Below are 27044 nucleotides of genomic sequence, written 5' to 3'. Positions count from 1 at the left end.
CACTTTTGGCTTACGTGTTTAACTTCCCTGTTTTTTCACTAGTGGCTACCCTGTCTTCCCTTTCAGTGCTAGGAGCTCTTCTGGTTGTTTGGTGCATGGGAGCACCCTAGTTTAGAGTTGTAGAGCTTCTGTAGCTTGGTGCTCAGAGCACCTGTGTTAGGTCTGCTGAAGTTTGGTGCTTAGGAAGCACCTTTATTAGCTTATGTGTTTAGCTTCCCTGTTCTTCCTTGTGGCTCCCCTGCTTTTCCTTTTGGAGCTGTGAGAAGCACTCCTGTTAGGTCAGTGCCTTGGGGCACTCCTGTTAGTATAGGGCTTAGGAAGTCCTTTTGTTAGTTTACTGTGAGGAACACTTCTGTTGGTTTAGGGCTTGGGAGCACTTAGGTCAGTTTAGGATTTAGGAGTACTTCTGTTTCCAGTCCTGGTCCCTGTGTCATCCGGTGTCATCCAGTAAGTCCTGCCGGCCACTCGAATCCAGGGGCTCAACCCTTGGGGGGCAGTGGCTAAGTGCAGGTGAAGCTGTACGGACCAGTCCAGGGTGTTCCAGTCCAGTGTGTTCCAGTCCTGTGTCCTCCAGTCCGGGGGATTCCAGTCCGTGTGTTCCGGCTCCCTGGGCGGTGCCTGCAGTCCCTGCCGGTGCCGGTGTGCTTGCCCAGCATTGGTTGGTGGGTTTTGCCTGCTGCTGTCGCTCGTCAGCAGCCCAAGGGCTCTGAACCTGAGAACCTGACACCACCCAGGAATGCTAAAAAAATAATCTCGCACATTCCTTAATCTTCATTTCCCCAACTGTAAAGGTCTACAATACAAACTAATGCACGCATCAACCTTTTCCTATATGAGCACGCAATTCTGGAACGCGTTGCCAAGCAACCTAAGAGCAATCTATGAACTGACTAACATCCGCAAACTACTGAAGACCCATCTCTTTGACAAAATATACCACAAAGATCAACACATGTGAAATACTCCACTTATATCCAGTAATGTCTAATAATTGCCTTCTGCTTTATTATTATTATGTATTTCTTTACCACACATCCCAAAATCCTTCTGTAACACCAAATGTATATTCTTTTCTCATTTCCACTATCCATGAAATATTGTAAGCCACTTTGAGCCTGCAAATAGGTGGGAAAATGTGGGATACAAATGCAATAAATAATAAATAAATAAATAAATTACACTTGGTACATGTAAATGGTTTGTGGCCCTTGTGGATCATTTGGTGAGTTTTTAGATTTGAAAGTTGAGTGAAGCTTTTATTACACTCAGTACATATATAAGTTTTTTCTCCTGTGTGGCTCCTCTGATGAATTTTTAGATGAATGAAGCTTTTATTACACTCAGTACATGTAAATAGTTTGCATCCTGTGTGGATCCTTTAATGTATTTTTTGATGTAAATGCACAGTAAAGCTTTTAATACACTCAGTACATATAAATGGTTTGTCTCCTGTGTGAATCTTTTGGTGAATTTTTAGATGTGAAAGCTGAGTGAAGCTTTTATTACACTCAGTACATGTATACATAGGCGCCAACTCCATGGGTGCTGTGGGTGCTCGAGCACCCCCAATATTTCACCCACCGGAAGTTCCCTTCGCCAGCCCAGAATTTCAAAAGTCCCTCCCTCTCTCCCTTTGAGTTCTGGGCCCCCTCCCTCCGAATTTTAAGTCATCGTACCTCATCGGGTTTACGGTGGCAGCAGCAGTGAAAAGCGTGCAGGCTCGGCACTTCAGCTTTCCCTTCTCTCAGCTCTGGTCCCACCCTTGCGGAAATAATGAGGGCGGGACCAGAGCTGAGAGAGAAGGGAAGGCTGAAGCGCTGAGCCTGCATGCTTTTCACTGCTGCTGCCACCATAACCCCAACGAGGTAAGATGACTTTTAAAATTCAGAGGAAGGGGGCCCGGAACTCGAAGGGAGGGAGGGGGCCCTGGAACTCGGAGGAAGGGGACCCTAGAACTTGTATAGAGGGAGGGGCCCGGCCCTGGAACTTAGAGGGAGGAAAGGAAGGGAGGCCTGGAACAGGGAGGGGAGGGGGGCCTGGAACTGGGAGGGGTCCTGGAACTCGGAGGGAGGGGAGAGTAGAATGCACCACCTGTAAAAAAAAAAAAATTCAGCACCCCCATTCATTTTGAAAAGTTGGGTCCTATGCATGTCAATGGTTTGTATCCCTTGTGGATCATTTAGTGAGTTTTTAGTTGAGTTGAGTTGAGTGAAACTTTTATCTTTAAACAATTTTTTATTGATACTTCAACACCATAAACATTGCCAGTACAGTATGTGATATATATGGAACTAACAAAACATAGTGCATACTAACATAGTGGCCTAGTGGTTAGCGTGGTGGACTTTGGTCCTGGGGAACTGGGTTCGATTCCTACTGCAGGCACAGGCAGCTCCTTGTGACTCTGGGCAAGTCACTTAACCCTCCATTGCCCCAGGTAAAAATAAGTACCTGTATATAATATGTAAGCCGCATTGAACCTGCTATGAGTGGGAAAGTGCAGGGTACAAATGTAGCAAAAATTAAAAAAAAAATAGCCAGTATCAACTGTTTTACAAAAGTTACCTCCCCCATCCCTCCTTACCCCCTCCCCCCTCTTTTCTTCTCTCCCATTCTCCACCCAACATATAATTAAACTCACCCAACGTATAATTAAACTCTGGAATTCGTTGCCGGAGAAAGTGGTGAAGGCGGTTAGCTTAGCAGAGTTTAAAAAGGGGTTGGACGGTTTCCTAAAGGACAAGTCAATAAACCGCTACTAAATGGACTTGGGAAAAATCCACAATTCCGGGAATAACATGTATAGAATGTTTGTACGTTGGGAAGCTTGCCAGGTGCCCTTGGCCTGGATTGGCCGCTGTCGTGGACAGGATGCTGGGCTCGATGGACCCTTGGTCTTTTCCCAGTATGGCATTACTTATGTACTATCAACCCTCTCATCCTACCCCTGATAGAAGCAGTATTATCCACATGAATACATTCCTAACTCCCGGAAGAGGAATGACCGAAGGCTTCATACCAATAGATCACTATCATTCACATGTTCCTTCCCCCTTCTCTTATGCAATCTCTCCTCATCAATACCCCTTGAGGCCTGGGCTCTAATGACCTCCCAGGGTGATGAAGGAGAATTGTCTCCCTCCAATGGAAATCTCTACCTTCCCCCTTCTATCCTTTATCCAATAATTATTTAGTGATACCCACAAAACAAACTAAAGAGAGGAAGAAAGAGAAGAAAAAAAATAACCCAGGAGGGGGTGCCCCCCCCACAAGGATCCAGCCTGTGCAGCAGGAAGGAAGCACCCCAAACTACTTCAATCCATTAACGCCCAACCAGCACCAGTAGAAAAAAAATTATATATTATTCAGAATCAGACTCCTCGCCCTATGTGGAAGGGATTGAAGATATGCCTCCCAAAGAAGAAATGCTTTCGTTTTGGAGAACCCCAGGCCCCTCTTTTTTCCAGCAGCATTAACGCGTGTAATCGATTTCACCATGACCAAAAAGAAGGATTCCCATCTCCTAGCCAATCTCCCAGTATAACTCTCTTCCCCAGAGCTGTCGCTTTCCTTATAAAATGTATCATTTCCCGCTTACGAACCCCGAATTTCTCACACTTGTCTAAAAGCAGTCCTGCAGGTGTCATCGGCAGAGAACAGCTCCACAGTCCCCCAACATAATTCAAAATCCCTGCCCAAAATGTTTTCACTCCAGGACACTCCCAAAAAGCATGAAAGAAAGAGTTGTTTCCCTGCTTACACTTTGAACAGATTGGTGTTTCCATACCCCCAAACCGAAACAGCTGCTCCTGTGTAAAATACGCTCTGTGTAATACCCTATATTGGCACTCCCTCAGCTCTGCACTGATGGAGACCTCCGGGATTATTTTAATCAAAGCCATCAGATCTGACCCCACCATCTGCTCCCCTAATTCCCGATTCCACCTTTCTAAAAGCGCCATTCGGGGTCCACTCTCCACCCGTCTTTGTAACTCCTTATAGAGCAGGGAAACTGACAGCACCCCCTCTTGAAATTGTCCAAAAAATTCATCTAAGTGCTTTCCCAATTTGAGAGCCAATCCCCCCCCATCTAAAGATTTATAGTAATGCTGCAGTTGTAAGTATGCTAACAGATTTCTAGCTCCCACCCCTCGTTGAGTCTGCAGTTGCGCCCAACTGAGCATTCTGCCCTCCTCATCCATCACATGCCTTAAGAGAGTTAATCCCTGCTCAGCCCATCTCCTAAAACTAACATTGTCCTGACCTGGGGGGAATTGCAAATTACCCCCAATAGGTATCTGGGCCGAAGTTCCGGGGTCCCCCCCCCCCAACATAGGCACCAAGTATCTCCACTTCTCTCGTATTGACTTCAATACTATACTGTGCCGTAGCTCCCTTGGCAACCCCTTCCCCGTTTCCTGCAACAAATAATTAACATGCCAGGGCACATAATACTCCTGTTCAAGCTCTAGTGGGGTAAAATTTTGCTCATCCTAATGATGATACCCCTAGCCAAGCTACTAGCCAATCAAAACCTCAATCCATACATATATGCAGATGATGTCACGATCTACATCCCGTTCAAACATGATCTAAAGGAAATCACCAACAACATCAACCAAAGCTTCCAAATCATGCATTCCTGGGCGGATGCATTTCAGCTAAAAACGCAGAAAAAACACAATGTCTTATACTCACCTCACAACATAACACAAGTAAATTCACCACCATAATCACCCCAAACTTTTCCATTCCCATCTCAAACACTCTGAAAATTCTTGGAGTTACCATTGATCGAAATCTCACACTCGAAAACTACGTGAAGAATACAACTAAGAAGATGTTCCACTCCATGTGGAAACTCAAAAGAGTAAAACCTTTCTTCCCAAGGGCCATTTTTCGTAATCTGGTATAGTCAATGGTACTAAACCACCTGGACTATTGCAATGCACTCTACGCCGGCTGTAAAGAACAGACCATCAAGAAACTTCAAACAGCCCAGAATACCGCAGCTAGACTCATATTTGGAAAAACAAAAGATGAACGTGCAAACCCCCGAAGAGAGAAACTACACTGGCTTCCACTTAAAGAACGTATTGCGTTCAAGATCTGCACGATTGTTCATAAAATCATTTACGGAGATGCCCCGACCTACATGCTAGATAACACATTGGACTATCTCCCTCTGAGAAGGACCAATCGCTATGCAAATGCTAGAGACATGGTAGAAATGTCTGCCACTGTATAATCAAATATAGCACACAGGGATACAATATAGAACGTAAAGCTTTATGAAATAATGCAATAAAAACAAAGAAATATAAGTATATAATCAAATATAACTATATAATCAATGCAAAACTCTATATATAACCTATAATCAGTATATAACCAAAGGAATGATTGATTGTTATGAATATATGTACACACCTATATAAGAGTAAGAATAGAACCTGCATATTAATGGGTTGAGCAAAAGTATTGGTATAAAAGAAATGACTGAAGTAGTGCCTATGTTATGATCTGAATATCAGTAATTTGACCATATCAGGTTTTAGAATAGACTCTGCAGAACAACAGTTTTACAAGGATACCTTCTGGAATGGATGGTACCATGGTACGTGAACCCTGGTGTCACCCTATGGGATAGGGTGAAGAGGGGAATGTTAATATGGATTGGAGCTAGAGTATCCACTGGAATGGTGGTAAGCCAGGTTACAGGACTTAGGTCAGCAGAGAAGCCTGGACTAGGCCTGATAACCCACTAATGGCATAACAGTTGAGAACCTGCAAGCGCAGGACCATATGATGCAGTCTTAATAAAACCTGAAACTAATTACAAATTGAATATAGCATATATGATGATAGAATAATAGATAAAAATGGTTTGTAAAATCTAGCTTGTATTTCTATAACATGGCACACAGGTCATAAGATTATATAAAAATAGATTGTGAAACTGGATGTTTCTATATAAGATAAAGGCAAGATGTTCAGGGTGAGGGAAATGATGCGAGGTTTTGAAATAGCAAAAGAAAGAGATGTTTACCGGAAAAGACAGTTGGGTAGAGATGGACACCTGGGCGGAAAGGAAAAAAAAAAGAAATGTTTCAAAATAACTAGAACAGGAAAGAAGTTGGTACAAGATGTTACAAAAGTACAAATGACCATCTGCCGGAAAAGGGAAAAAAATTGGTACAGAGATATTGGCCAATAAGATGAAAAAAATAGGTACTGCCATTGAGATCTGTGCCTATAAAAGAGTTAACATTCAGACAGAAAAGTTAGAAGCTTCTACAGCACTTGACCGACGGCAGAGCTCTGTGCATTTGAACCCGTGTTAAACTGAAGACTTTATCTTGGTAAGAATAAATAAGATCTTATTCCTGAAAACTATCCTTGTCTTTATTCCTACATATTGTATTATATGTACTCTTTCCTTATTATCTGCTATCAAACATATAAATTGCGAGTGACCGTACTCACCGCAAATGCGCAGTAGAGACCGAACATTCAAGGAGCAACACTCCAAACCCCGCCTCCACCAGCAGCTCCTGTACCGAACGTAATGCAGCCAATAGGGAGGGAAGGAGGGGGCGTGGAAATTGGAGGAGGACGTAATGCAGCCAATAGGGAGGGGAGGGGGCGTGGAAAATGAAGGAGGATGTAATGCAGCCAATAGGGAGGGAAGGAGGGGGCGTAGAAATTGGAGGAGGACGTAATGCAGCCAATAGGGAGGGGAGGGGGCGTGGAAAATGAAGGAGGATGTAATGCAGCCAATAGGGAGGGAAGGAGGGGGCGTAGAAATTGGAGGAGGACGTAATGCAGCCAATAGGGAGGGGAGGAGGGGGCGTGGAAATCGGAGGAGGACATAATGCAGCCAATAGGGAGGGGAGGGGGCGTGGAAAACGAAGGAGGACGTAATGCAGCCAATAGGGAGGGGAGGGGGCGTGGAAAACGGAGGAAGATGTAATGCAGCCAATAGGGAGGGGGCGTGGAAATCGGAGGAGGACGTAATGCAGCCAATAGGGAGGGGAGGGGGCGTGGAAATCGGAGGAGGACGTAATGCAGCCAATATGGAGGGGAGGGGGCGTGGAAATCGGAGGAGGACGTAATGCAGCCAATAGGGAGGGAAGGAGGGGGCGTGGACATCAATGGGGGAGGGAGGGAGGATGGAGAAGAGAACCACCATGTACAAGGGCACAGCAGGAACGACGAAGTGGCCAAGGAAACTAAAAAAACCCACAGCAGAAACCAAGCAGGGATCAAAAAACGTTCTGGGGCCAACAGAAAAAGGTAAACAGGTACATTCACTCGCAGCACACACACACACACACACACACAAGTCCTGCTTTGCAGCATGAAGCAAAGCCATAGCTGTCCCGCCCCTTTGGCTCACTGAACAGCAGGAGTCAGCAGAAGGGGCGGAACAACAACATGTATGCGGGGAGGGGGGAAGGGGGGAGGGAGACCGGCACACGACTGAAAAATGAGCCTGCGTTTCAAACTGCTCTAACAACTGCCTAAAAGGAGACACTGAACCTCCACTGCCACACAGCTCCAACAACTGACTACAAGGAGACACTGAACCTCCACTGCCACACAGCTCCAACAACTGACTACAAGGAGACACTGAACCTCCACTGCCACACAGCTCCAACAACTGACTACAAGGAGACACTGAACCTCCACTGCCACACAGCTCCAACAACTGACTACAAGGAGACACTGAACCTCCACTGCCACAAAGCTCCAACAAAGCTCCAACAACTGACTACAAGGAGACACTGAACCTCCACTGCCACACAGCTCCAACAACTGACTACAAGGAGACACTGAACCTCCACTGCCACAAAGCTCCAACAAAGCTCCAACAACTGACTACAAGGAGACACTGAACCTCCACTGCCACACAGCTCCAACAACTGACTACAAGGAGACACTGAACCTCCACTGCCACACAGCTCCAACAACTGACTACAAGGAGACACTGAACCTCCACTGCCACAAAGCTCCAACAACTGACTACAAGGAGACACTGAACCTCCACTGCCACACAGCTCCAACAACTGACTACAAGGAGACACTGAACCTCCACTGCCACAAAGCTCCAACAACTGACTACAAGGAGGCACTGAACCTCCACTGCCACACAGCTCTAACAACTGACTACAAGGAGACACTGAACCTCCACTGCCACACAGCTCCAACAACTGACCACAAGGAGACACTGAACCTCCACTGCCACACAGCTCCAACAACTGACTACAAGGAGACACTGAACCTCCACTGCCACACAGCTCCAACAACTGACTACAAGGAGACACTGAACCTCCACTGCCACACAGCTCCAACAACTGACTACAAGGAGACACTGAACCTCCACTGCCACACAGCTCCAACAACTGACTACAAGGAGACACTGAACCTCCACTGCCACACAGCTCCAACAACTGACTACAAGGAGACACTGATCCTCCACTGCCACACAGGAGACACTGAACCTCCACTGCCACACAGGAGACACTGAACCTCCACTGCCACACAGCTCCAACAACTGACTACAAGGAGACACTGATCCTCCACTGCCACACAGCTCCAACAACTGACTACAAGGAGACACTGAACCTCCACTGCCACACAGCTCCAACAACTGACTACAAGGAGACACTGAACCTCCACTGCCACAAAGCTCCAACAACTGACTACAAGGAGACACTGAACCTCCACTGCCACACAGCTCCAACAACTGACTACAAGGAGACACTGAACCTCCACTGCCACACAGCTCCAACAACTGACTACAAGGAGACACTGAACCTCCACTGACACACAGCTCCAACAACTGACTACAAGGAGACACTGAACCTCCACTGCCACACAGCTCCAACAACTGACTACAAGGAGACACTGAACCTCCACTGCCACACAGCTCCAACAACTGAGTACAAGGAGACACTGAACCTCCACTGCCACACAGCTCCAACAACTGACTACAAGGAGACACTGAACCTCCACTGCCACAAAGCTCCAACAACTGACTACAAGGAGACACTCAACCTCCACTGCCACACAGTTCCAACAACTGACTACAAGGAGACACTCAACCTCCACTGCCACACAGCTCCAACAACTGACTACAAGGAGACACTGAACCTCCACTGGCACACAGCTCCAACAACTGACTACAAGGAGACATTGAACCTCCACTGTCACACAGCTCCAACAACTGACAACAAGGAGACACTGAACCTCCACTGCCACACAGCTCTAACAACTGACTACAAGGAGACACTGAACCTCCACTGACACATAGCTCCAACAACTGACTACAAGGAGACACTGAACCTCCACTGTCACACAGCTCCAACAACTGACTACAAGGAGACACTGAACCTCCACTGCCACACAGCTCTAACAACTGACTACAAGGAGACACTGAACCTCCACTGCCACACAGCTCCAACAACTGCCTACAAGGAGACACTGAACCTCCACTTTCACACAGCTGCAACAACTGACTACAAGGAGACACTGAACCTCCACTGACACACAGCTCCAACAACTGACTACAGGGAGACACTGAACCTCCACTGCCACACAGCTCCAACAACTGACTACAAGGAGACACTGAACCTCCACTGCCACACAGCTCTAACAACTGACTACAAGGAGACACTGAACCTCCACTGCCACACAGCTCCAACAACTGACTACAAGGAGACACTGAACCTCCACTTTCACACAGCTGCAACAACTGACTACAAGGAGACACTGAACCTCCACTTTCACACAGCTGCAACAACTGACTACAAGGAGACACTGAACCTCCACTGACACACAGCTCCAACAACTGACTACAGGGAGACACTGAACCTCCACTGCCACACAGCTCCAACAACTGACTACAAGGAGACACTGAACCTCCACTGAGACAGGGAGTACTAACAGCTCACAAGCACTCTCTCTCACTCACTCACACACTCTCTCTCATTCACTCACTCACACACACACACAGAGACACCCAAGCACACACACACTAGCTGCTCACTCTCACACTCACTGTCTCTTTGGGAGGGCAGGGAACAGAGGACTGTGGCTTGACATGGGATGAGGGAAGAGGACAGAGGAGGGTTGCTGGACATGGGGGGAGGACAGGGGACAGAGCAGACTTGCTACACATGGAGGTGAAATTAAAAGCTCGCCCGTTTTAACGGGCTTAACGGCTAGTACACAAATAAACTACACAGACTGTACCAGAAAGAGTAGATTAGAAATATATATATATATGTGGGAACATAAATGGCCCAGGATACACCTAGATCCAGATAGACTGAAAGCAGTGGTCATGGGGATCAGGTTTGAATTGCGGCTTCTGATGCCTCCCCAGAACAGACCCCCATGGGACGGGGTAACCCTGGAGGTTAGGGAAACAATTCAAAGCCTTTTGGATGAGCTAACACTCTTTACCCCTCCGTGTAGAGGGGTCAAGAAGGGGTCTGAAAGAGGTCCGATTAAACAATTTGTTCAGAGCTGGCGAAGCGCAAGATTAAATTCGCGCTGCTATATCCTGCAAAACTGAGGATCACGTACAGGTCATCCACAGATGTTTACGCATCGGTCGAAGAAGCGAAGAAGTTTGTACAGCAGCTGGACACTGAGCGCTGAGTTGAGTGGAGAAGTTAAAACTGGATTTACAACAGATAGTGGACCCACCGCAGTGGGAGCAAAGACTAAGGTGGACGCTTGATCATGGTTGTTTAATTTCCTTGGAGATTTTTTCTTTATTTTTGGTTTTTCTTAACAAAGAGGAAGGGGTGACAATAAGGAGCCCTCAAGAACTGTCACCTATGTTTGGGAGAGCTAGTCTTTGGAAGGCTGCATTGCAACAAGATCGGTGCCTAAGGGTATCCTCCCATGTTTCAAACCTCCTCTCTACTGTGGCACCATCCACGGCTGTCAACGAGGCTGTTTCTTCTTACAACAATACTCTATCCTCTGCCTTAGACACTCTTGCACCTTTGATGACCCGCCCTGTAAGGCGTACAAAACCCCAACCTTGGCTGACTTCTAATATCCGCTACCTACGTTCCTGTATCCGCTCCTCCGAACGCCTCTGGCGGAAATCTCGGGCCCTTGCTGATTTCTTACACTTTAAGTTCATGCTGACCTCCTTCCAATCTGCTCTTTTACGTGCCAAACAGGATTATTATATCCAACTGACCAACTCTCTTGGCTCTAATCCTCGACTTCTCTTCACCACATTGAACTCTCTCCTCAAGGTGCCCCCTCCCCCAACTCCCCCTTCATTATCTCCTCAGACCCTTGCTGAATTCTTTCACAACAAGGTTCAAAAGATAAACCTTGCTTTCTCTACCTCACCACCTCTCCCTCCATTAGTCCATTCCCTTCTCTCTCCTTCCCCTCATTCCCTTTCCTCCTTTCCTGAAGTTACTATTGAGGAAACTACACTTCTCCTTTCTTCCTCAAAATGTACCATCTGTTCCTCTGATCCCATTCCCACCCACCTTCTTAATGCCATCTCTCCTGCTCTTATTCCTTTTATCTGTCACATTCTCAACCTCTCACTTTCCACTGCGACTGTCCCTGCTGCCTTTAAACATGCTATGGTCGCACCTCTCCTTAAGAAGCCTTCACTCGACCCTACTTGTCCCTCTAATTACCGACCCATCTCCCTCCTTCCTTTTCTCTCCAAATTACTTGAGCGTGCTGTTCACCGCCGCTGCCTTGATTTTCTCTCCTCACATGCTATTCTTGACCCACTACAATCTGCGCTTACTAAAGTCTCCAATGACCTATTACTGGCTAAATCCAGAGGTCAATATTCCATCCTCATTCTTCTTGATCTTTCCGCTGCTTTTGACACCGTCGATCACAGCATACTTCTCGATACCCTGTCCTCATTTGGATTCCAGGGCTCTGTCCTTTCCTGGTTCTCTTCCTATCTCTCCCTCCGCACCTTTAGTGTTCACTCTGGTGGATCCTCTTCTACTTCTATCCCTCTGCCTGTCGGCGTACCTCAGGGTTCTGTTCTTGGTCCCCTCCTCTTTTCTATCTACACTTCTTTCCTTGGTTCATTAATCTCATCCCATGGCTTTTCCTACCATCTCTATGCTGATGACTCCCAAATCTTCCTTTCTACCCCTGATATCTCACCTTGCATCCAAACCAAAGTTTCAGCGTGCTTGTCTGACATTGCTGTCTGGATGTCTCAACGCCACCTGAAATTAAATATGACCAAAACCGAGCTTCTCATTTCCCCCCCCAAACCCACCTCCCCGCTCCCCCCGTTTTCTATTTCTGTTGATGGCTCTCTCATTCTCCCTGTCTCCTCAGCTCGAAACCTTGGGGTCATCTTTGACTCTTCTCTCTCCTTCTCTGCTCATATCCAGCAGATTGCCAAGACCTGTCGTTTCTTTCTTTACAACATCCGTAAAATCCGCCCCTTTCTTTCCGAGCACTCTACCAAAACCCTCATCCACACCCTTGTCACCTCTCGTTTAGACTACTGCAATCTGCTTCTTGCTGGCCTCCCACTTAGTCACCTCTCCCCTCTCCAGTCAGTTCAAAACTCTGCTGCCCGTCTCATCTTCCGCCAGGGTCGCTTTACTCATACTACCCCTCTCCTCAAGACCCTTCACTGGCTCCCTATCCGTTTTCGCATCCTGTTCAAACTTCTTCTACTAACCTATAAATGTACTCACTCTGCTGCTCCCCAGTATCTCTCCACACTCGTCCTTCCCTACACCCCTTCCCGTGCACTCCGCTCCATGGATAAATCCTTCTTATCTGTTCCCTTCTCCACTACTGCCAACTCCAGACTTCGCGCCTTCTGTCTCGCTGCACCCTATGCCTGGAATAAACTTCCTGAGCCCCTACGTCTTGCCCCTTCCTTGGCCATCTTTAAATCTAGACTGAAAGCCCACTTCTTTAACATTGCTTTTGACTCGTAACCACTCGCCTCCACCTACCCTCCTCTCTTCCTTCCCGTTCACATTAATTGATTTGATTTGCTTACTTTATTTATTTTTTGTCTATTAGATTGTAAGCTCTTTGAGCAGGGACTGTCTTTCTTCTATGTTTGTGCAGTGCTGCGTACACCTTGTAGCGCTATAGAAATGCTAAATAGTAGTAGTAGTAGTAATTTGGATGGAGATCCTAAGCACTTCCAGAGATTACAGCACATGACGTGATTACTGAATTCTGTAATGTTTGGGGGCAGGGTGAGAAGAATAACTGTATGCATGAATAAATGATTTCATTGTGGGGGGAGGGGGGAGAAGTTTCAGTGAAAGGGAATTGTGGGGATTTACTAAAGGGCATAAGGGGGGAGAGCGAAAAGTGGACTAAGGTTTGGGATGGAGAGCGTTATATGTGACCTAACACCCTAGGGTGTTCATCAGGGAATAGGGGGGGGGGGGTATAACAGATCGGTAAGGGAGGTGGGATGGGTGGGAGCATAGGGTGGGATAAGGGGAGGAAGGGGGTTCGGATAGGGAGGGAGGCACTATGGGTAGGGGGAACAGGGTTGACAGCTTCGCTGCCGAGGTTAAAGGGTAACACGGATGTAAATGAGAAGTGGACTTGTGAGTGGATGAGTAGGAAGGGTCAGAGGCTGGGCTGGCTCCTCTCAGAGGTAATGGATGTGCTATGGTTGATAATATATGTGACACTGCTAAAACCTGGTTAAGATCATAACCTGGAACGTTGGGGGCATTCATTCCCCAATAAAGAGATCTAAAATATTACATTATCTCCAGCGCATCAGAGCATAGTGTACCTGCAAAAAACATATTTGTCTGACGGTGAACATGCCAAATTAAAGAGGTGGTGGGTGGGAGACTGTATTGCTTCGGCAGCAGTTGGGCAGAAGGGAGGAGTGGCTATACTTGTCAGGAAAGGGGTGGCTACACAGTTTACTAATATTGTGAAAGACCCAGAAGGACGTTTCATCTTTGCTACAGCAGTAGTAGCCCGCCAACAGGTTTTATTGGGTAGCATATATGCACCAAATCATTTGGATTTAAATTTTTATAAAAAACTGGTGTCGGTTCTACACAAAGTAGATTCGATCCCATTGCTACTGGGGGGAGATTTTAATATGGTGTGGGATCCTAAAGTTGATAAATCTCGGCCCCCTCCTGGACAAGGATCTAATAAAGCGAAGGGCCTGCCTGGTTTCTGTTCTCTACTAGACCTCATAGATGTTTGGAGGGTGCTGCACCCCTCGGATAGAGAATACACACACCAATCTAGGACCCACAACACGCACTCGAGAATAGATTATTTGCTGTTCTCGCGGTCGATTTTTTCGGATATAGCTGAGGCGGAAATTGGGCCCTGCGTAATCTTGGACCACTCCACGGTGTGGGCGATATGGACCCTGGGGACTCAAAACATTTCTAGGAGGGGATGGTCGTTACCTAGTTACTTGTATAAAGATGGGAAGTTTAAGGAATACTTAATCGCTAAATGGACGGAGTACCTACAGCATAATGATGGCACGACAACGGATGCTTCTGTATTGTGGGAAGCAGCGAAGGCGGTATTGCGCGGGAACATAATCAGTTATGTTAGTCATCATAAGAAGGTTAGGGATCGGGAGATTTTGCGATTAGAGAAACAATTAGCGGGATTGAGGAGGCTTTTTGGGGCAAAACCTTCGCCCAGGGTGCATCAGGACATTATAGCAGTTCAAACCACTTTAAATTCTTTGACACACGAACGTGCAGTCAAATCCCAGATGTATTATAAATTTCAGCTTTATAAGCACGGGAGTAAAGGTGGGAAGATGCTGGCAAAGCTGGTAGCACCAAAGCAGTCTACGAGGCAAATTTTGACAATTAGACATGAGGGCCAATTATTACATAACGAGAGAGAAATAAGGGATGTATTCAAAACTTTTTTTCAACGTTTATATGACACGGAAGATGAGGGAGGTTTGGGAGGAGATATGTATCTGGACACCATCGAGACACCCACTATCACACAAGCAAATACCAGACTACTGAACGCTCCTATTAATAAAGATGAGGTTAGTTGGGCAATTGGTAATAGTAAAGCAGGGAAGGCCCCTGGCCCTGATGGGCTGAAAGCAGAGTTTTATAAAATTATGGGAGACCCTATAGTGCCTGCGTTAACTAATGCATTTAATACTTGGGTGGAACAGGGACGTCTACCGGACCACCTTAACCTAGCTCAGATCATAGTCTTACCTAAGCCGCAGAGGGATCCCACATTGGTGACATCATATAGGCCTATCTCTCTCCTTAATCAGGCGGTAAAATTGTTAGCGAAAATACTTGCCAATAGACTGCGAAGAGTGCTCCCGGATATTGTTCATGGGGTGCAAGTGGGATTCGTGCAGGGGAGATCGGTCGCGCGGAACATACGGCATATTTTAGCCTCCTTGGAAAGATTAGAGGAGACTTGTGAGGCCTCCATCATGATCAGTTTCGACGCTGAAAAGGCGTTTGATAGTGTGGAATGGCCTTTTTTATTCACTGTTTTAGATACTTATGGGTTCGGGGGATGGTTCGTGCGGGCGATTAGGACACTGTATTTTTCCCCAAAGGCTAGGGTGATGGTGAATGGGGTGTGCTCAGATGAATTTGAGATTCACCGAGGGACCAGACAGGGATGCCCTTTGTCAACTTTGCTCTTTGCCCTGTACCTGGATCCCTTGATAAGAGATTTGACCTCGTGCCCGGCAATACGAGGGGAGCAGATTGGGGCTCAGGAGTTTAAGGTTGCTGCATTCGCTGATGATCTCCTGGTTTTACTTACGGAACCAAGAGAGTCCTTGGCAGCGCTTTTAGAAATCTTTAATGAATTTGGAGCATACTCCGGATTCAAATTAAATTTTGACAAGTCAGAAGCGCTTGTGATTCCAGCTTCTACCTGGCTATTATGGCCGGAACAGTTCCCTTTAAGATGGGAGGCGACTTCATTTAGATATCTGGGGATCCTTCTTACAACACAGACTGAGACATTATATAGGTTAAATGTTCAAAAGCTAGTGGATAAAACGGTACAGCAATTGGAGACCTGGAAACCATTAACATTATCTTTGTCTGGGAGATTATGTTTGATTAGAATGGTAATCCTTCCGCTGTGGTTATATATGCTGCAAACATTGCCACTGTGTTTACTAAAGAAGGATATTAGAGTTTTTTATCGTTTAATTATGAGATTTTGTTGGGCACATAAAAAGGCTAAACTTCGGTTAACTAGGTTATGGGGTGGTTGGCAGCAGGGCGGGTTGGGAGTACCTCACCTCAAATATTACAATATGGCCTGTCTCTTGCGTCATGTTAGGGATTGGGTCTTTTCGTCCAGCTATAATACACCGCTTGAGGTGGAAAGAGCTTTTTTTCGCCCGTACACACTGATTTCCTTATTGCATGCCGGTGGAAATTCATTGCCTTTATCCATTAGGAAGTCTATATTTTTAGGCCCCATGCAGACTGAATGGAAATTTCTAGGGAAATGTTTGGGAGGGGATGCATGCACCACAGAGCTTTTAAGCCTGGGTTCCCTTTTTTACCTGGGATGACGAATCAGGCTTTTGGGAGATGGGAGCAACTGGGACTTGGTTGGGTGGGGCAGTTAGTGGATCAAGAGGGAGAGATTAAAGCATTAGATCAATTACTCCCACCCGCTTCTATTAGATGGGGCGACACCTTTGCTCACTGTCAGATAAAACATTATATTAGGTCCCTAGATAAAGAAGCATTGAAGTCTGGGATAGGAAAGAAAATTCAGGATCTTTTTACGGAGCTTTCCGAAGAGGCTCCTTCTATTTCCAGTATTCAAGGGAAGTTATGGTCTCTGGTGCCTGGAGAGGGGCTAGCCCAGCTTCGGCAAAGATGGGAAGTAGAAGTGGGGAGAGATCTTGCTTGGTGGGATAATGATGCACATATTAGGGGTATACCAAGACTGGTAAGTGGGGTGAACTACCGTGAATGCGCATTTCGAGTGGTACATAGGGCCTACTACACGCAAGTTCAACTGTTTAGGGCGGGTGGAATAGATACACCTACTTGCTTGAAATGTAATATATCTGATAACACCTATTATCATGCATTTTGGGAATGTGCAACCGTACAACGGTTTTGGAGAGAGTGAAGGATTTTCTGTCTATTCTGATGCCGGGTGGAATTACAGGAACATCTATCCAATTGGTCTTGGACTGCCCCGGATCATTTAGGGGCCTGAAAGTGGAGGAAATATTACTCTGCCGGAAACTTTGCTTGATAGCAAGGAAATGTATTTTGCAGACACGGACTTCTTCGGAACCCCCTGAGTTTTGGCACTGGCGCAACCAGGTACACCAATTAATAGTGTGGGAGGTGCAGGAGGCCAAAGGCTCTTACAAAAGAAAAACTCGCTTTCTTAAGATATGGGGACCATTTATAAATAAACTCACACACCAGGGTAGGAGTCTTATACTTAATAAGTTGTGAATGTCCAAGGCAGCAAAGCATGTTTGAGCAGCGAAATTAACATAGTGGGGAGGGGAGGGGATAGAAGTGGGAGGGGGGGGTAGGAAAATACCGTGCGGGGGGGGGGGGGGTAGTGGATTGGGTAAATTTAAATTAGGATGCATAAATACGCACATGAGAAACATCACTCTTTGGTGAGGGGGGGGGGAAGTTAAAAGTTTGAAGACGTTATTATATGTACACACTGTTGATGCGCTGATTGCGGGTTATTTGTTCGTTCTGTACCATGTACCTGTATGGAATAGCACCTGTGTTCATTTTGTCTTCAATAAAATCGTTGAAACATAAATATGTCGTATTAGACAGGCTTGATTATACACTCTCAAGTTGGATAGCCCTAAGCCTCCATGTTTCCAAGCACCTATGAGATATTGAAAGGCCATTTTTGGCTTCTTCCCCGCCCAACAAAATTTGGACAGAAGCTGTTTCAAATCTCTTAAATCCCGTTTCAACAGCCAAATCAGTAGTATTTGGAGTACATACAGCCACCTGGGGAATAAAACCATGTTAAATAGCTGTATTCTACCATGAAGCGATAACGGTAGATGCATCCACTTCAACAACCAGTCTCTGGTGGAGTCCAGCAACCCCTCCACATTGCACCTATGCAACCTCGATGTTCTGGTGCAAAGTCTAATTCCTAAATATCTAAAGGAAGACGTCTCCCACTTCAATGGAAACGAACCAGTCCAACTCTCGTCTCACTGACTCAGAAGTTGGGAGAGCCAAAGACTTATCCAAATTAAGCTTAAATCCTGAAAACTCGCCATATTCCCTAAGGCTATGCATCAGAATTGCCAGAGATTTCTGGGGCTCCGTGATATGAAGTAGTAAGTCATCTGCAAATGCAGATATCTTAAATACATGCTTCCCCACTTGCACCCCTCTTATCTCAGGATTACCCACTATCTATTAGATTGTAAGCTCTTTGAGCAGGGACTGTCTTTCTTCTATGTTTGTGCAGCGTTGCGTATGCCTTGTAGCGCTATAGAAATGCTAAATAGTAGTAGTAGTATCTCCCTAACCAATGGATCCATTGAGAGTACAAAAAGTAAAGGAGACAGGAGACATCCCTGTCTTGTGCCCCTAGCAATCGCAAAGGAAGACGAGGTCACCCTATTCAGTCCAATCACCGCCTGTGGTGAGCTATACAACTCCCCCACTCCATATTGATGCAAGGAATCAAACAAAACCACCCAATCCACCTGGTCAAAGGCTTTTTCAGCATCAAAACTAACTAAAAAAGATGGTACTTGTAGTCATTCTACCTGCTCCAGAGAAATAAGGACTCTTCTCATATTTTTGGTTATTGTTCTACCCCGTACTAACTCCACCTGTGGCTCAGCTATCACCGATGGTAACACCCGTGCCAGTCTATTTGCCAGCACCTTGGCAAACAACTTAGCTTCTGCGTTCAACAGTGAGATGGGTCTATACGAAGAGGGCTGTGTAGGGTCCTTCCCTGGTTTTAGCAACAAAATAATCTGAGCCACCTGTAGAGATCTGGGCAGAGTCCCATCAGAAACAACATGCATAAACACCGACTGCAACAGAGGTACAATGGAGGGTGACAGGAGCTTATAGAACTCAGCTCGCAGGCTGTCCGGACCTGGCGACTTACATAAAGAACTTTGCTGAATGGCCAACGACACCTCCTCTTCTGTTATAGGTTCACTTAGCATCTTTTGATTTTTATCCGATATTCGTGGGAGGTCTAAACTATGTAAGAACATATTGCCCTCCATAAGCTCCCCCTCTGATCTAGAGTAAAGGCGCTTATAATAGCTCAAGAAAACTTCTGCAATTTCCGAGTCATCTCTTCCCAGCACCCCATCCCCTCGGTTTATTTGGGATATCCTAGAGGAACCCCTTGCTCCTTTGACCAATTTCGCCATTAACTTCCCCGATTTGTTGCCATGACGGAATAATTGGAATTTATAGTACTTTATGGACTTAACTGCCCAGGCATGAAGCAACTCCCCCAAGGAGGACTGCAAGGCCATCAATGAACTGCGTCTATCTTCCGATGGAAATTTCCCATATTGAATCCTTTCCTTAATCAATTGTTTTTCCAGCCTCAAAATTTCCCGATCTCTTGCCTTCTTCTTAAACGCTGCGTATGCTATAATTTCTCCTCGTAAGACTGCCTTTGCCACCTCCCAAAAAAGTACAGGAGTATGCCTATGCTCCGCGTTATTAGTCTGATAATCAGTCCACTTTTTTGACAAGTATTCTCAGAATTCAGCGTCCCAATATAAATGTAACGGGAACCTCAATTGAAATGACCCTGCCCCAGCTGGTCCCAAAGCAACCGAACACCACACCAATGCATGATCTGACACGCTGTAAGAGCCAATCCCTGCATCTAGTACTTTAGAGAAGATCGATGCCGACATCAACCAATAATCAATACGGGACTGTAACCCATGTGCTCTCGAGAGATGGGTAAAGTCTTTATCCATGGGGTGCAAGGCCCGCCATACATCCAAAAGATGCAATGTAGAGCAAAGCAATGGGATACCTCTACTAGGACACCCCACCCCCAGAGAGCTAGGAGATCTATCTAAACTCGGGTCGTGGACCAAATTAAAGTCTCCCCCCATTAAAATTGGAACATCCGGCATCTCCAACATTCTATGAATGATTACTTGTATAAATCTGTGGTCATACACATTAGGGCCGTAGATGTTGCACAGGAGTACTTCCTTTTTGTAGATAACAGCTTTTACAATAAGAAATCTGCCCTTAGGGTCCCTCCAGGTTTGTAACTTATGGACCTCCAACCCCCTCCTAAACAAGATCAACAGCCCTGCCTTACGATTAAGCACCGGTGCCTCCTCTAAGTCTCCAAACCACCAGTTTTTGAATTTGAGATGTTCTGAAGTGGGCAGATGAGTCTCTTGTAAGAAAACCACATCTGCTCTCTGCCGATTCAAAGCCTGCATAATATTTTGTCGCTTAATAGGGGATGAAACTCCATTGACATTCCAGGAGATTAATTTAATGGGGGTCATGGGCAAGTAAAATGTATATATATACAAATATCCAATCTTTGAAACCAGGCTCCAGGGCCACCCCAGCCATAGCCCCTCCAGCCTACCACTGCCTACTACTACTACTACTACTATTTAGCATTTCTATAGCGCTACAAGGCATACGCAGTGCTGCACAAACATAGAAGAAAGACAGTCCCTGCTCAAAGAGCTTACAATCTAATAGACAAAAAATAAAGTAAGCAAATCAAATCAATTATTGTGTACAGGAAGGAGGAGGGTAGGTGGAGGCAAGTGGTTACGAGTCAAAAGCAATGTTAAAGAAGTGGGCTTTCAGTCTAGATTTAAAGATGGCCAAGGAAGGGGCAAGACGTAGGGGCTCAGGAAGTTTATTCCAGGCATAGGGTGCAGCGAGACAGAAGGCGCGAAGTCTGGAGTTGGCAGTAGTGGAGAAGGGAACAGATAAGAAGGATTTATCCATGGAGCGGAGTGCACGGGAAGGGGTGTAGGGAAGGACGAGTGTGGAGAGATACTGGGGAGCAGCAGAGTGAGTATATTTATAGGTTAGTAGAAGTTTGAACAGGATGCGAAAACGGATAGGGAGCCAGTGAAGCGACTTGAGGAGAGGGGTAGTATGAGTAAAGCGACCCTGGCGGAAGACAGGAACCAGGACCTAGGCTCCCTCCCCATCACACACGCCTTCTCCCAAGACAAGAAAACAGCCCGAAAAGAAGAAGAAAAATAAAAATAAATAACAAAAACGCCAAGAAAAAACCAACCCCAGCCCCAAACCTCGATTTCCCCCCTCCCCCCGAGTTCCCCCATAGGTGTCTTCTCATCCCCCTCCCTCCCACAAGACTTATTCCCCATCTACTCCACCCACTTCAAGTCAAGGTCCGTGTGAAGATCCCGCCCCCCAGCTCCCCCCCACCAAAGAAGAAGGCCCTCGCCATATTACCCACACCTGCCCTCAAAATCCGTTATCAATTACCCACAGTTGACGAACATAACCAACATCCACTCCAGCCACACGCACTGCCCATCCTCTCAAACCGTCTCCCCTGCACCCACATTCGCATCTCTTAGTAATGTAAGATAGAACTTTTTACACTCCCATGTTCCACCTTTATTCTTAGAGTAACCAAGGCTCAATATTGTTCATAGATCTACTACTACTACTAATCATTTCTATAGCGCTACTAGACGTAAGCAGCACTGTACACTTGAACATGAAGAGACAGTCCGTGCTCGACAGAGTTTACATCTAATTAGGACAGACAAACAGGACAAACAAGAGATAAGGGAATATTAAAGTGAGGATGATAAAATAAGGGTTCTGAACAAGTGAACAAGGTTTAGGAGTTAAAAGCAGCATTAAAAAGTGGGCTTTTAGCTTAGATTTGAAGATGGTCAGAGATGGAGCTTGACGTACCGGCTCAGGAAGTCTATTCCAGGCATATGGTGCAGTAAGATAAAAGGAACGGAGTCTGCAGTGGAGGAGAAGGGTGCAGATAAGAGAGATTTACCCAGTGAACAGAGTTCCTGGGGAGGAATGTAGGAAGAGATGAGAGTGGAGAGATACTGAGGAGCTGCAGAGTGAATGCACTTATAGGTCAATAGGAAGAGTTTGAACTGTATGCAGAAATGGATAGGAAGCCAGTGAAGTGACATGAGGAGAGGGCTAATATGAGCATAACGACCCTGGCGGAATATTAGTCGTGCAGTACATGTAAATATTGTGCATCCTGTGTGGATCCTTTTATGTATTTTTTGTTGTAAATGCACAGTAAAGCTTTTATTACACTGAATACATATAAATGGTTTGTCTCCTGTGTGAATCTTTTGGTGAATTTTTAGATGTGAAAGCTGAGTGAAGCTTTTATTACACTAAGTACTGTTATGATTGGGGTCTGAACCCCTCTCAAACTTACCTCTTTTCCTGGGGGTCAGCTTCTTAGCTGGCTTCTGTTTCTTTTCTCTTTCCTTTCTGAGCTGGCTCTGTCTTTCTGTGCTGGCAGCTTCCAGTAGCATGGGGCTAATTGTCTCTTCACTGCAGCTGTGGGTGTAGTCTGAGTTGCTCTAACTCTCTTTGGGTGTACTGGCTTCAAGTGTTTCACGGTTTTGCATTGGTGTGGGTTGGGCCTCTCTGGGTCAGTGTGCTTTTGCCTAGGTCTAGGGAGTGTGACATCATCAGGGAGGGCCTTGATAAGGAAGTGGTGTTGTTTCCTTCAGGGCCTTTGCAACAGTGGTGTTTGCTTTAGGTAGGGTGGTGCAGTGTGCACTTCTGACCTTGTGTCTAGTTTCCCTGCTTGCTTTTGCTAAGGTCCAGGTTAGTGTTAGTGCAGTGTGCACTGGTGACTGTGTGTTTAGCTTTCCTGCTTTTCCCTTATGGTTCCCCTGCTTTTCCCTCTTGGTTTTGGAAGCATTGCTGTGTGTAGGGCTTTGGAAGCTCTGTTGCTGATAGAAGTACTTCAGGGTTTGGTGTTGTTAGGAACACTGCAGAGTTTGCTGTTAGAAGTACTTCTGGTGTTTGTGCTATTGGGAGCATTGCAGTCTTTGCTGTTGGTGTTTGGTGATTTAGAATCACTTTTGGCTTATGTGTTAGCTTCCCTTCTTTTTCCTTGTGGCTCCCCTGTCTTCCCTTTTAGTGCTAGGAGCTCTTCTGGTTGCTTGCCAGAGTAGTGCTTAGGAAGCACCTTGTTAGTTGTTTCTAGTTTGCTAGAGCAGTGCTTAGGTAGCTGGTTAGTTCTGTGTTTAGCTTATTAGTGTAAAGCTCTGCTTGTAGCTTGGTGCTTAGTAGCACCTGTGTTAGCTTTGGGTTTAGTTCCCTGCTCTGTTAGTTTAGGGCTTAGGAAGTCCCTTTCTTGAGCAGGGCTTGGAGCTCTTGTTTAGCATAGGGCTTAGGAAGTCCTTTTGTCAGTTTACTGTTAGGAACACTCCTGCTAGTTTAGGGTTAGGAGCACTTCTGTTTCCAGTCCTGGTCCCTATGTCACCCGGTATCCAGTAAGTCCTGTCGGCTACTCGAACCCAGAAGCTCAACTCCTGGGGGTCTTAGTAGCTAGGCACAGGTGAAGCTGTGCGGACCAGTCCAGTGTGCTCCAGTCCAGTGTGTTCCGGTCCGGTGTGTGTTCCAGTCCTGTGTCCTCCAGTCCGGGGGATTCCAGTCCAGGTGTTCCGGTTCGCTGGGCAGTGCCTGCAGTCCCTGCCGGTGTGCTTGCCCAGCGTTGGTTGGTGGGTTTTGCCTGCTGCTGTCACTCCTCGTCAGCAGCCCAAGGGCTCACGTTTGCTCCAGAGCCCGGCCCCGCGGGCTCTGAACCTGAGAACCTGACAAGTACATATATATGTTTTTTTCCTGTGTGGCTCCTCTGGTGAATTTTTAGACTTGAAAGTTCAGCGAAGCTTTTATTACACTAAGTACATATATATGTTTTTTTTTCCTGTGTGGCTCCTTTGGTGAATTTTTAGACTTGAAAGTTCAGCGAAGCTTTTATTACACTAAGTACATACATATGTTTTTTTTCCTGTGTGGCTCCTTTGGTGAATTTTTAGACGTGAAAGTTGAGTGAAACTTTTATTACAATCAGTACATATATATGGTTTTTCTCCTGTGTGGCTCCTCTGGTGAATTTTTAGATTTGAAAGCCGAGTGAAGCATTTATTACACTCAGTACATGAAAATGGTTTTTCTCCTGTGTGGCTCCTCTGGTGAATTTTTAGATGCGAGAGTCGTGTGAAACTTTTATTACACTCTGTACATATATATGGTTTTTCTCCTGTGTGGCTCCTCTGGTGAATTTTTAGATATGAAAGCCAAGTGAAGCTTCTATTACACTCAGTACATGTAAATGGTTTTTCTCCTGTGTGGCTCCTCTGGTGAAGTTTTAGATATGAAAGCCAAGTGAAGCTTTTATTACACTCAGTACATGTAAATGGTTTTTCTCCTGTGTGGCTCCTCTGGTGAACTTTTAGACGTGAGAGTTGAGTGAAACTTTTGTTACACTCACTACACGTAAATGGTTTTTCTCCTGTGTGGCTCCTCTGGTGAAGTTTTAGACGTGAGAGTTGAGTGAAACTTTTATTGCACTCTGTACATATATATGGTTTTTCTTCTGTGTGGCTCCTCTGGTGAACTTTTAGCTGTGAAAGCCGAGTGAAACTTTTATTACACTCTGTACATATATATGGTTTTTCTTCTGTGTGGTTCCTCTGGTGAACTTTTAGCTGTGAAAGCCGAGTGAAACTTTTATTACACTCTGTACATATATATGGTTTTTCTTCTGTGTGGCTCCTCTGGTGAATTTTTAGCTGTGAAAGCCGACTGAAGCTTTTATTACACTCAGTACATATATATGATTTTTCTCCTGTGTGGCTCCTCTGATGAATTTTTAGATGTGAGCGTTGAATGAAACTTTTATTACACTCAGTACATGTAAATGGTTTTTCTCCTGTGTGGCTCCTATGATGAGTTTTTAGATGTGAGAGGTGAGTGAAACTTTTATTACACTCTGTACATATATATGGTTTTTCTCCAGTGTGGCTCCTCTGGTGAATTTTTAGATATGAAAGCCAAGTGAAGCTTTTATTACACTCAGTACATGTAAATGGTTTTTCTCCTCTGTGGCTCCATTGGTGAATTTTTAGACGTGAAGGTTGAGTGAAGTTTCTATTGCATTCAGTACATATATATCGCTTTGCTCCTGTATGGCTTCTCTGGTGATTTTTTAGATGTGAAAGATTTATGAAGCTTTTATTACACTCAGTACATGTAAATGGTTTGTGGTCGGTGTGGATCCTCTGGTGAACTTTTAGATGTGAAAGGCGAGTGAAGCTTTTATTACACTCACTGCATGTAAATGGTTTGACTGCTGTGTGAGTCTGTTGATGATTTTTTAGAGCTGAAGGCTGAGTGATGCTTCTATTACACTCAGTAGATGTAAATGATTTCTCATTTTTCTGATTCCTTTTGTGCATTTGGAGTTCTGAAAATAACGGGGAACTTTTACTACTCTTAGAATAAATAAAGCTGATGCTCCTATTATATGCAATAGATGTGAATTCTTTCTGGTGTTTTTTTCCTTTCCTCTTGCCATGGTGAAATTTAGAAGTCACCTTATCATTATTATCAATTTGGAAGGGGCTCTCTGATACGTGGCTCTGGTCCTCAGGGATGTTACTGAGCTCCCTGTCATTTCTCTCACACTTACTGACTCCATCCGTGGAGTCTCCAGCAGGGTCTCTCCGTTCCTTTGATTTCTGCTTACAATTCTTTGTGTTAATCCTCTCAGTATTTTGGGAAATATTCTCTGTTTTTCTTTGGATCTCTTCTATTTCTACAAGGGGTTCTTTTTGCTTCTTTTGTCGCTTCCCTCCTTGTGTGATCTGAGGATCTGTTGGATATAAACAGAAGGTATTAATCATGAGTTAGAAGAGAGTGGAGGTTTTTAAGATATTACCTACCTATAATAAGAAAGATTGGTTATTTTACATTGGGATTTTCTCTGTGTGGCTTCAGGGCCAGCCTGCAGTGTAATGGTATTTTTGAAATGTGGAGTCAGGAAAGATACAAAGCACATCTCCTGACTATGCAAATCTGAGTTCTAAGCTCCTGAACAATACTGACAAGCAATGAAACAGGGCAGTAATTATAAAAATAGAAATAGGTTTATTTTAGCAGCTCATAAATTGTTAGAATAAAGGAAGCAACAACAATAGGAGAATTATGCACAAAGGCTAGGCCCTTCATGGAAAAAATGACCTGCCCTTATTAAGAAGGGTTGCAAGGAAACACAAGCACAGACCCCAGGCCCAGAATCTAGGACCACCTGCTTCTTACCCAATAGCAGGGCAGAACTGCTTTATACAACCTAATGATGATGAAGTCTTGTCCTTGAAGTGATGCAGCAGGAGGCAGGCAAGAGCACTGAAGGGTTCAGAAAAGTCCCAGCAGTGGGTGGAGTCTTACGAGCTAGAAAACATGAGAGAACACTAGCTCGGAGCTGGTGAGATCACCAGACTTTTCAGGACTGCAGAGGTGCTTCTTATACACAATTTCTGGCTGTAGCACATGGTCCTGGGGTTAACATAAATATCACCCCTTCTTCCGGACTCTCTGACCTGGGAAAGTACTGGAGTGTTGGGTGTTGTTGGGAATGAGTACGTTTTAATGCCTTTGTGTTGCTCCTTGGTGCGGCCGCACCTTGAGTGTTGTGTTCAATTCTGGTCGCTGCATCTCAGGGAAGGTGTACTGGAATTGGAGAAGGTGTAGAGAGGGGCTACGGAAATGATAAAAGGGATGGATGACTTCCCTAGGGCTCCTCAGCTTGGAGAAAAGACGACTGAAGGGAGATATGATAGAGGTCTATATAAAAAAATGAATAAAGCTGATGCTCCTATTACATGCAATACATGTGAATTCTTTCTGTTGTTTTTTTCCTTTCCTCTTGCCATGGTGGAATTTAGAAGTCACCTTATCTCTATTATTAATTTGGAAGGGTCTCTCTGATACGTGGTCTGGTACTCAGGGATG

At 45.5% G+C, this 27044-nt stretch overlaps 1 protein-coding gene across 1 annotated transcript; it reads right to left on the bottom strand.

The window, feature by feature from the left end:
* Positions 1–1378: 1378 nt before the first annotated feature.
* Positions 1379–26091, bottom strand: LOC115460901 (gastrula zinc finger protein XlCGF52.1-like). Its single transcript, XM_030190515.1, has 3 exons — positions 26004–26091; positions 24948–25905; positions 1379–1517 (listed from the first exon to the last, which is right to left on the bottom strand). Exons 1-3 carry the CDS (start codon positions 26089–26091, stop codon positions 1379–1381), a joined length of 1185 nt encoding a protein of 394 aa, XP_030046375.1.
* Positions 26092–27044: the final 953 nt, after the last annotated feature.

The sequence above is a fragment of the Microcaecilia unicolor genome, chromosome 1, assembly GCF_901765095.1.
Source record: "Microcaecilia unicolor chromosome 1, aMicUni1.1, whole genome shotgun sequence".
NCBI lineage: Eukaryota > Metazoa > Chordata > Amphibia > Gymnophiona > Siphonopidae > Microcaecilia > Microcaecilia unicolor.
This window is presented reverse-complemented; position numbering and strand designations above follow the sequence as displayed.

Coding starts and splice junctions, on each gene's coding strand:
- LOC115460901 (XM_030190515.1), bottom strand. CDS start 26,091: ATGTGCTTTGTATCTTTCCTGACTCCACATTTCAAAAATACCATTACA. Junction 25,906..26,003: donor CACACAGAGAAAATCCCAAT/GTAAAATAACCA, acceptor TATATCCAACAG/ATCCTCAGATCACACAAGGA. Junction 1,518..24,947: donor ACAGGAGAAAAACCATTTAC/ATGTACTGAGTG, acceptor GCCTATGTATAC/ATGTACTGAGTGTAATAAAA.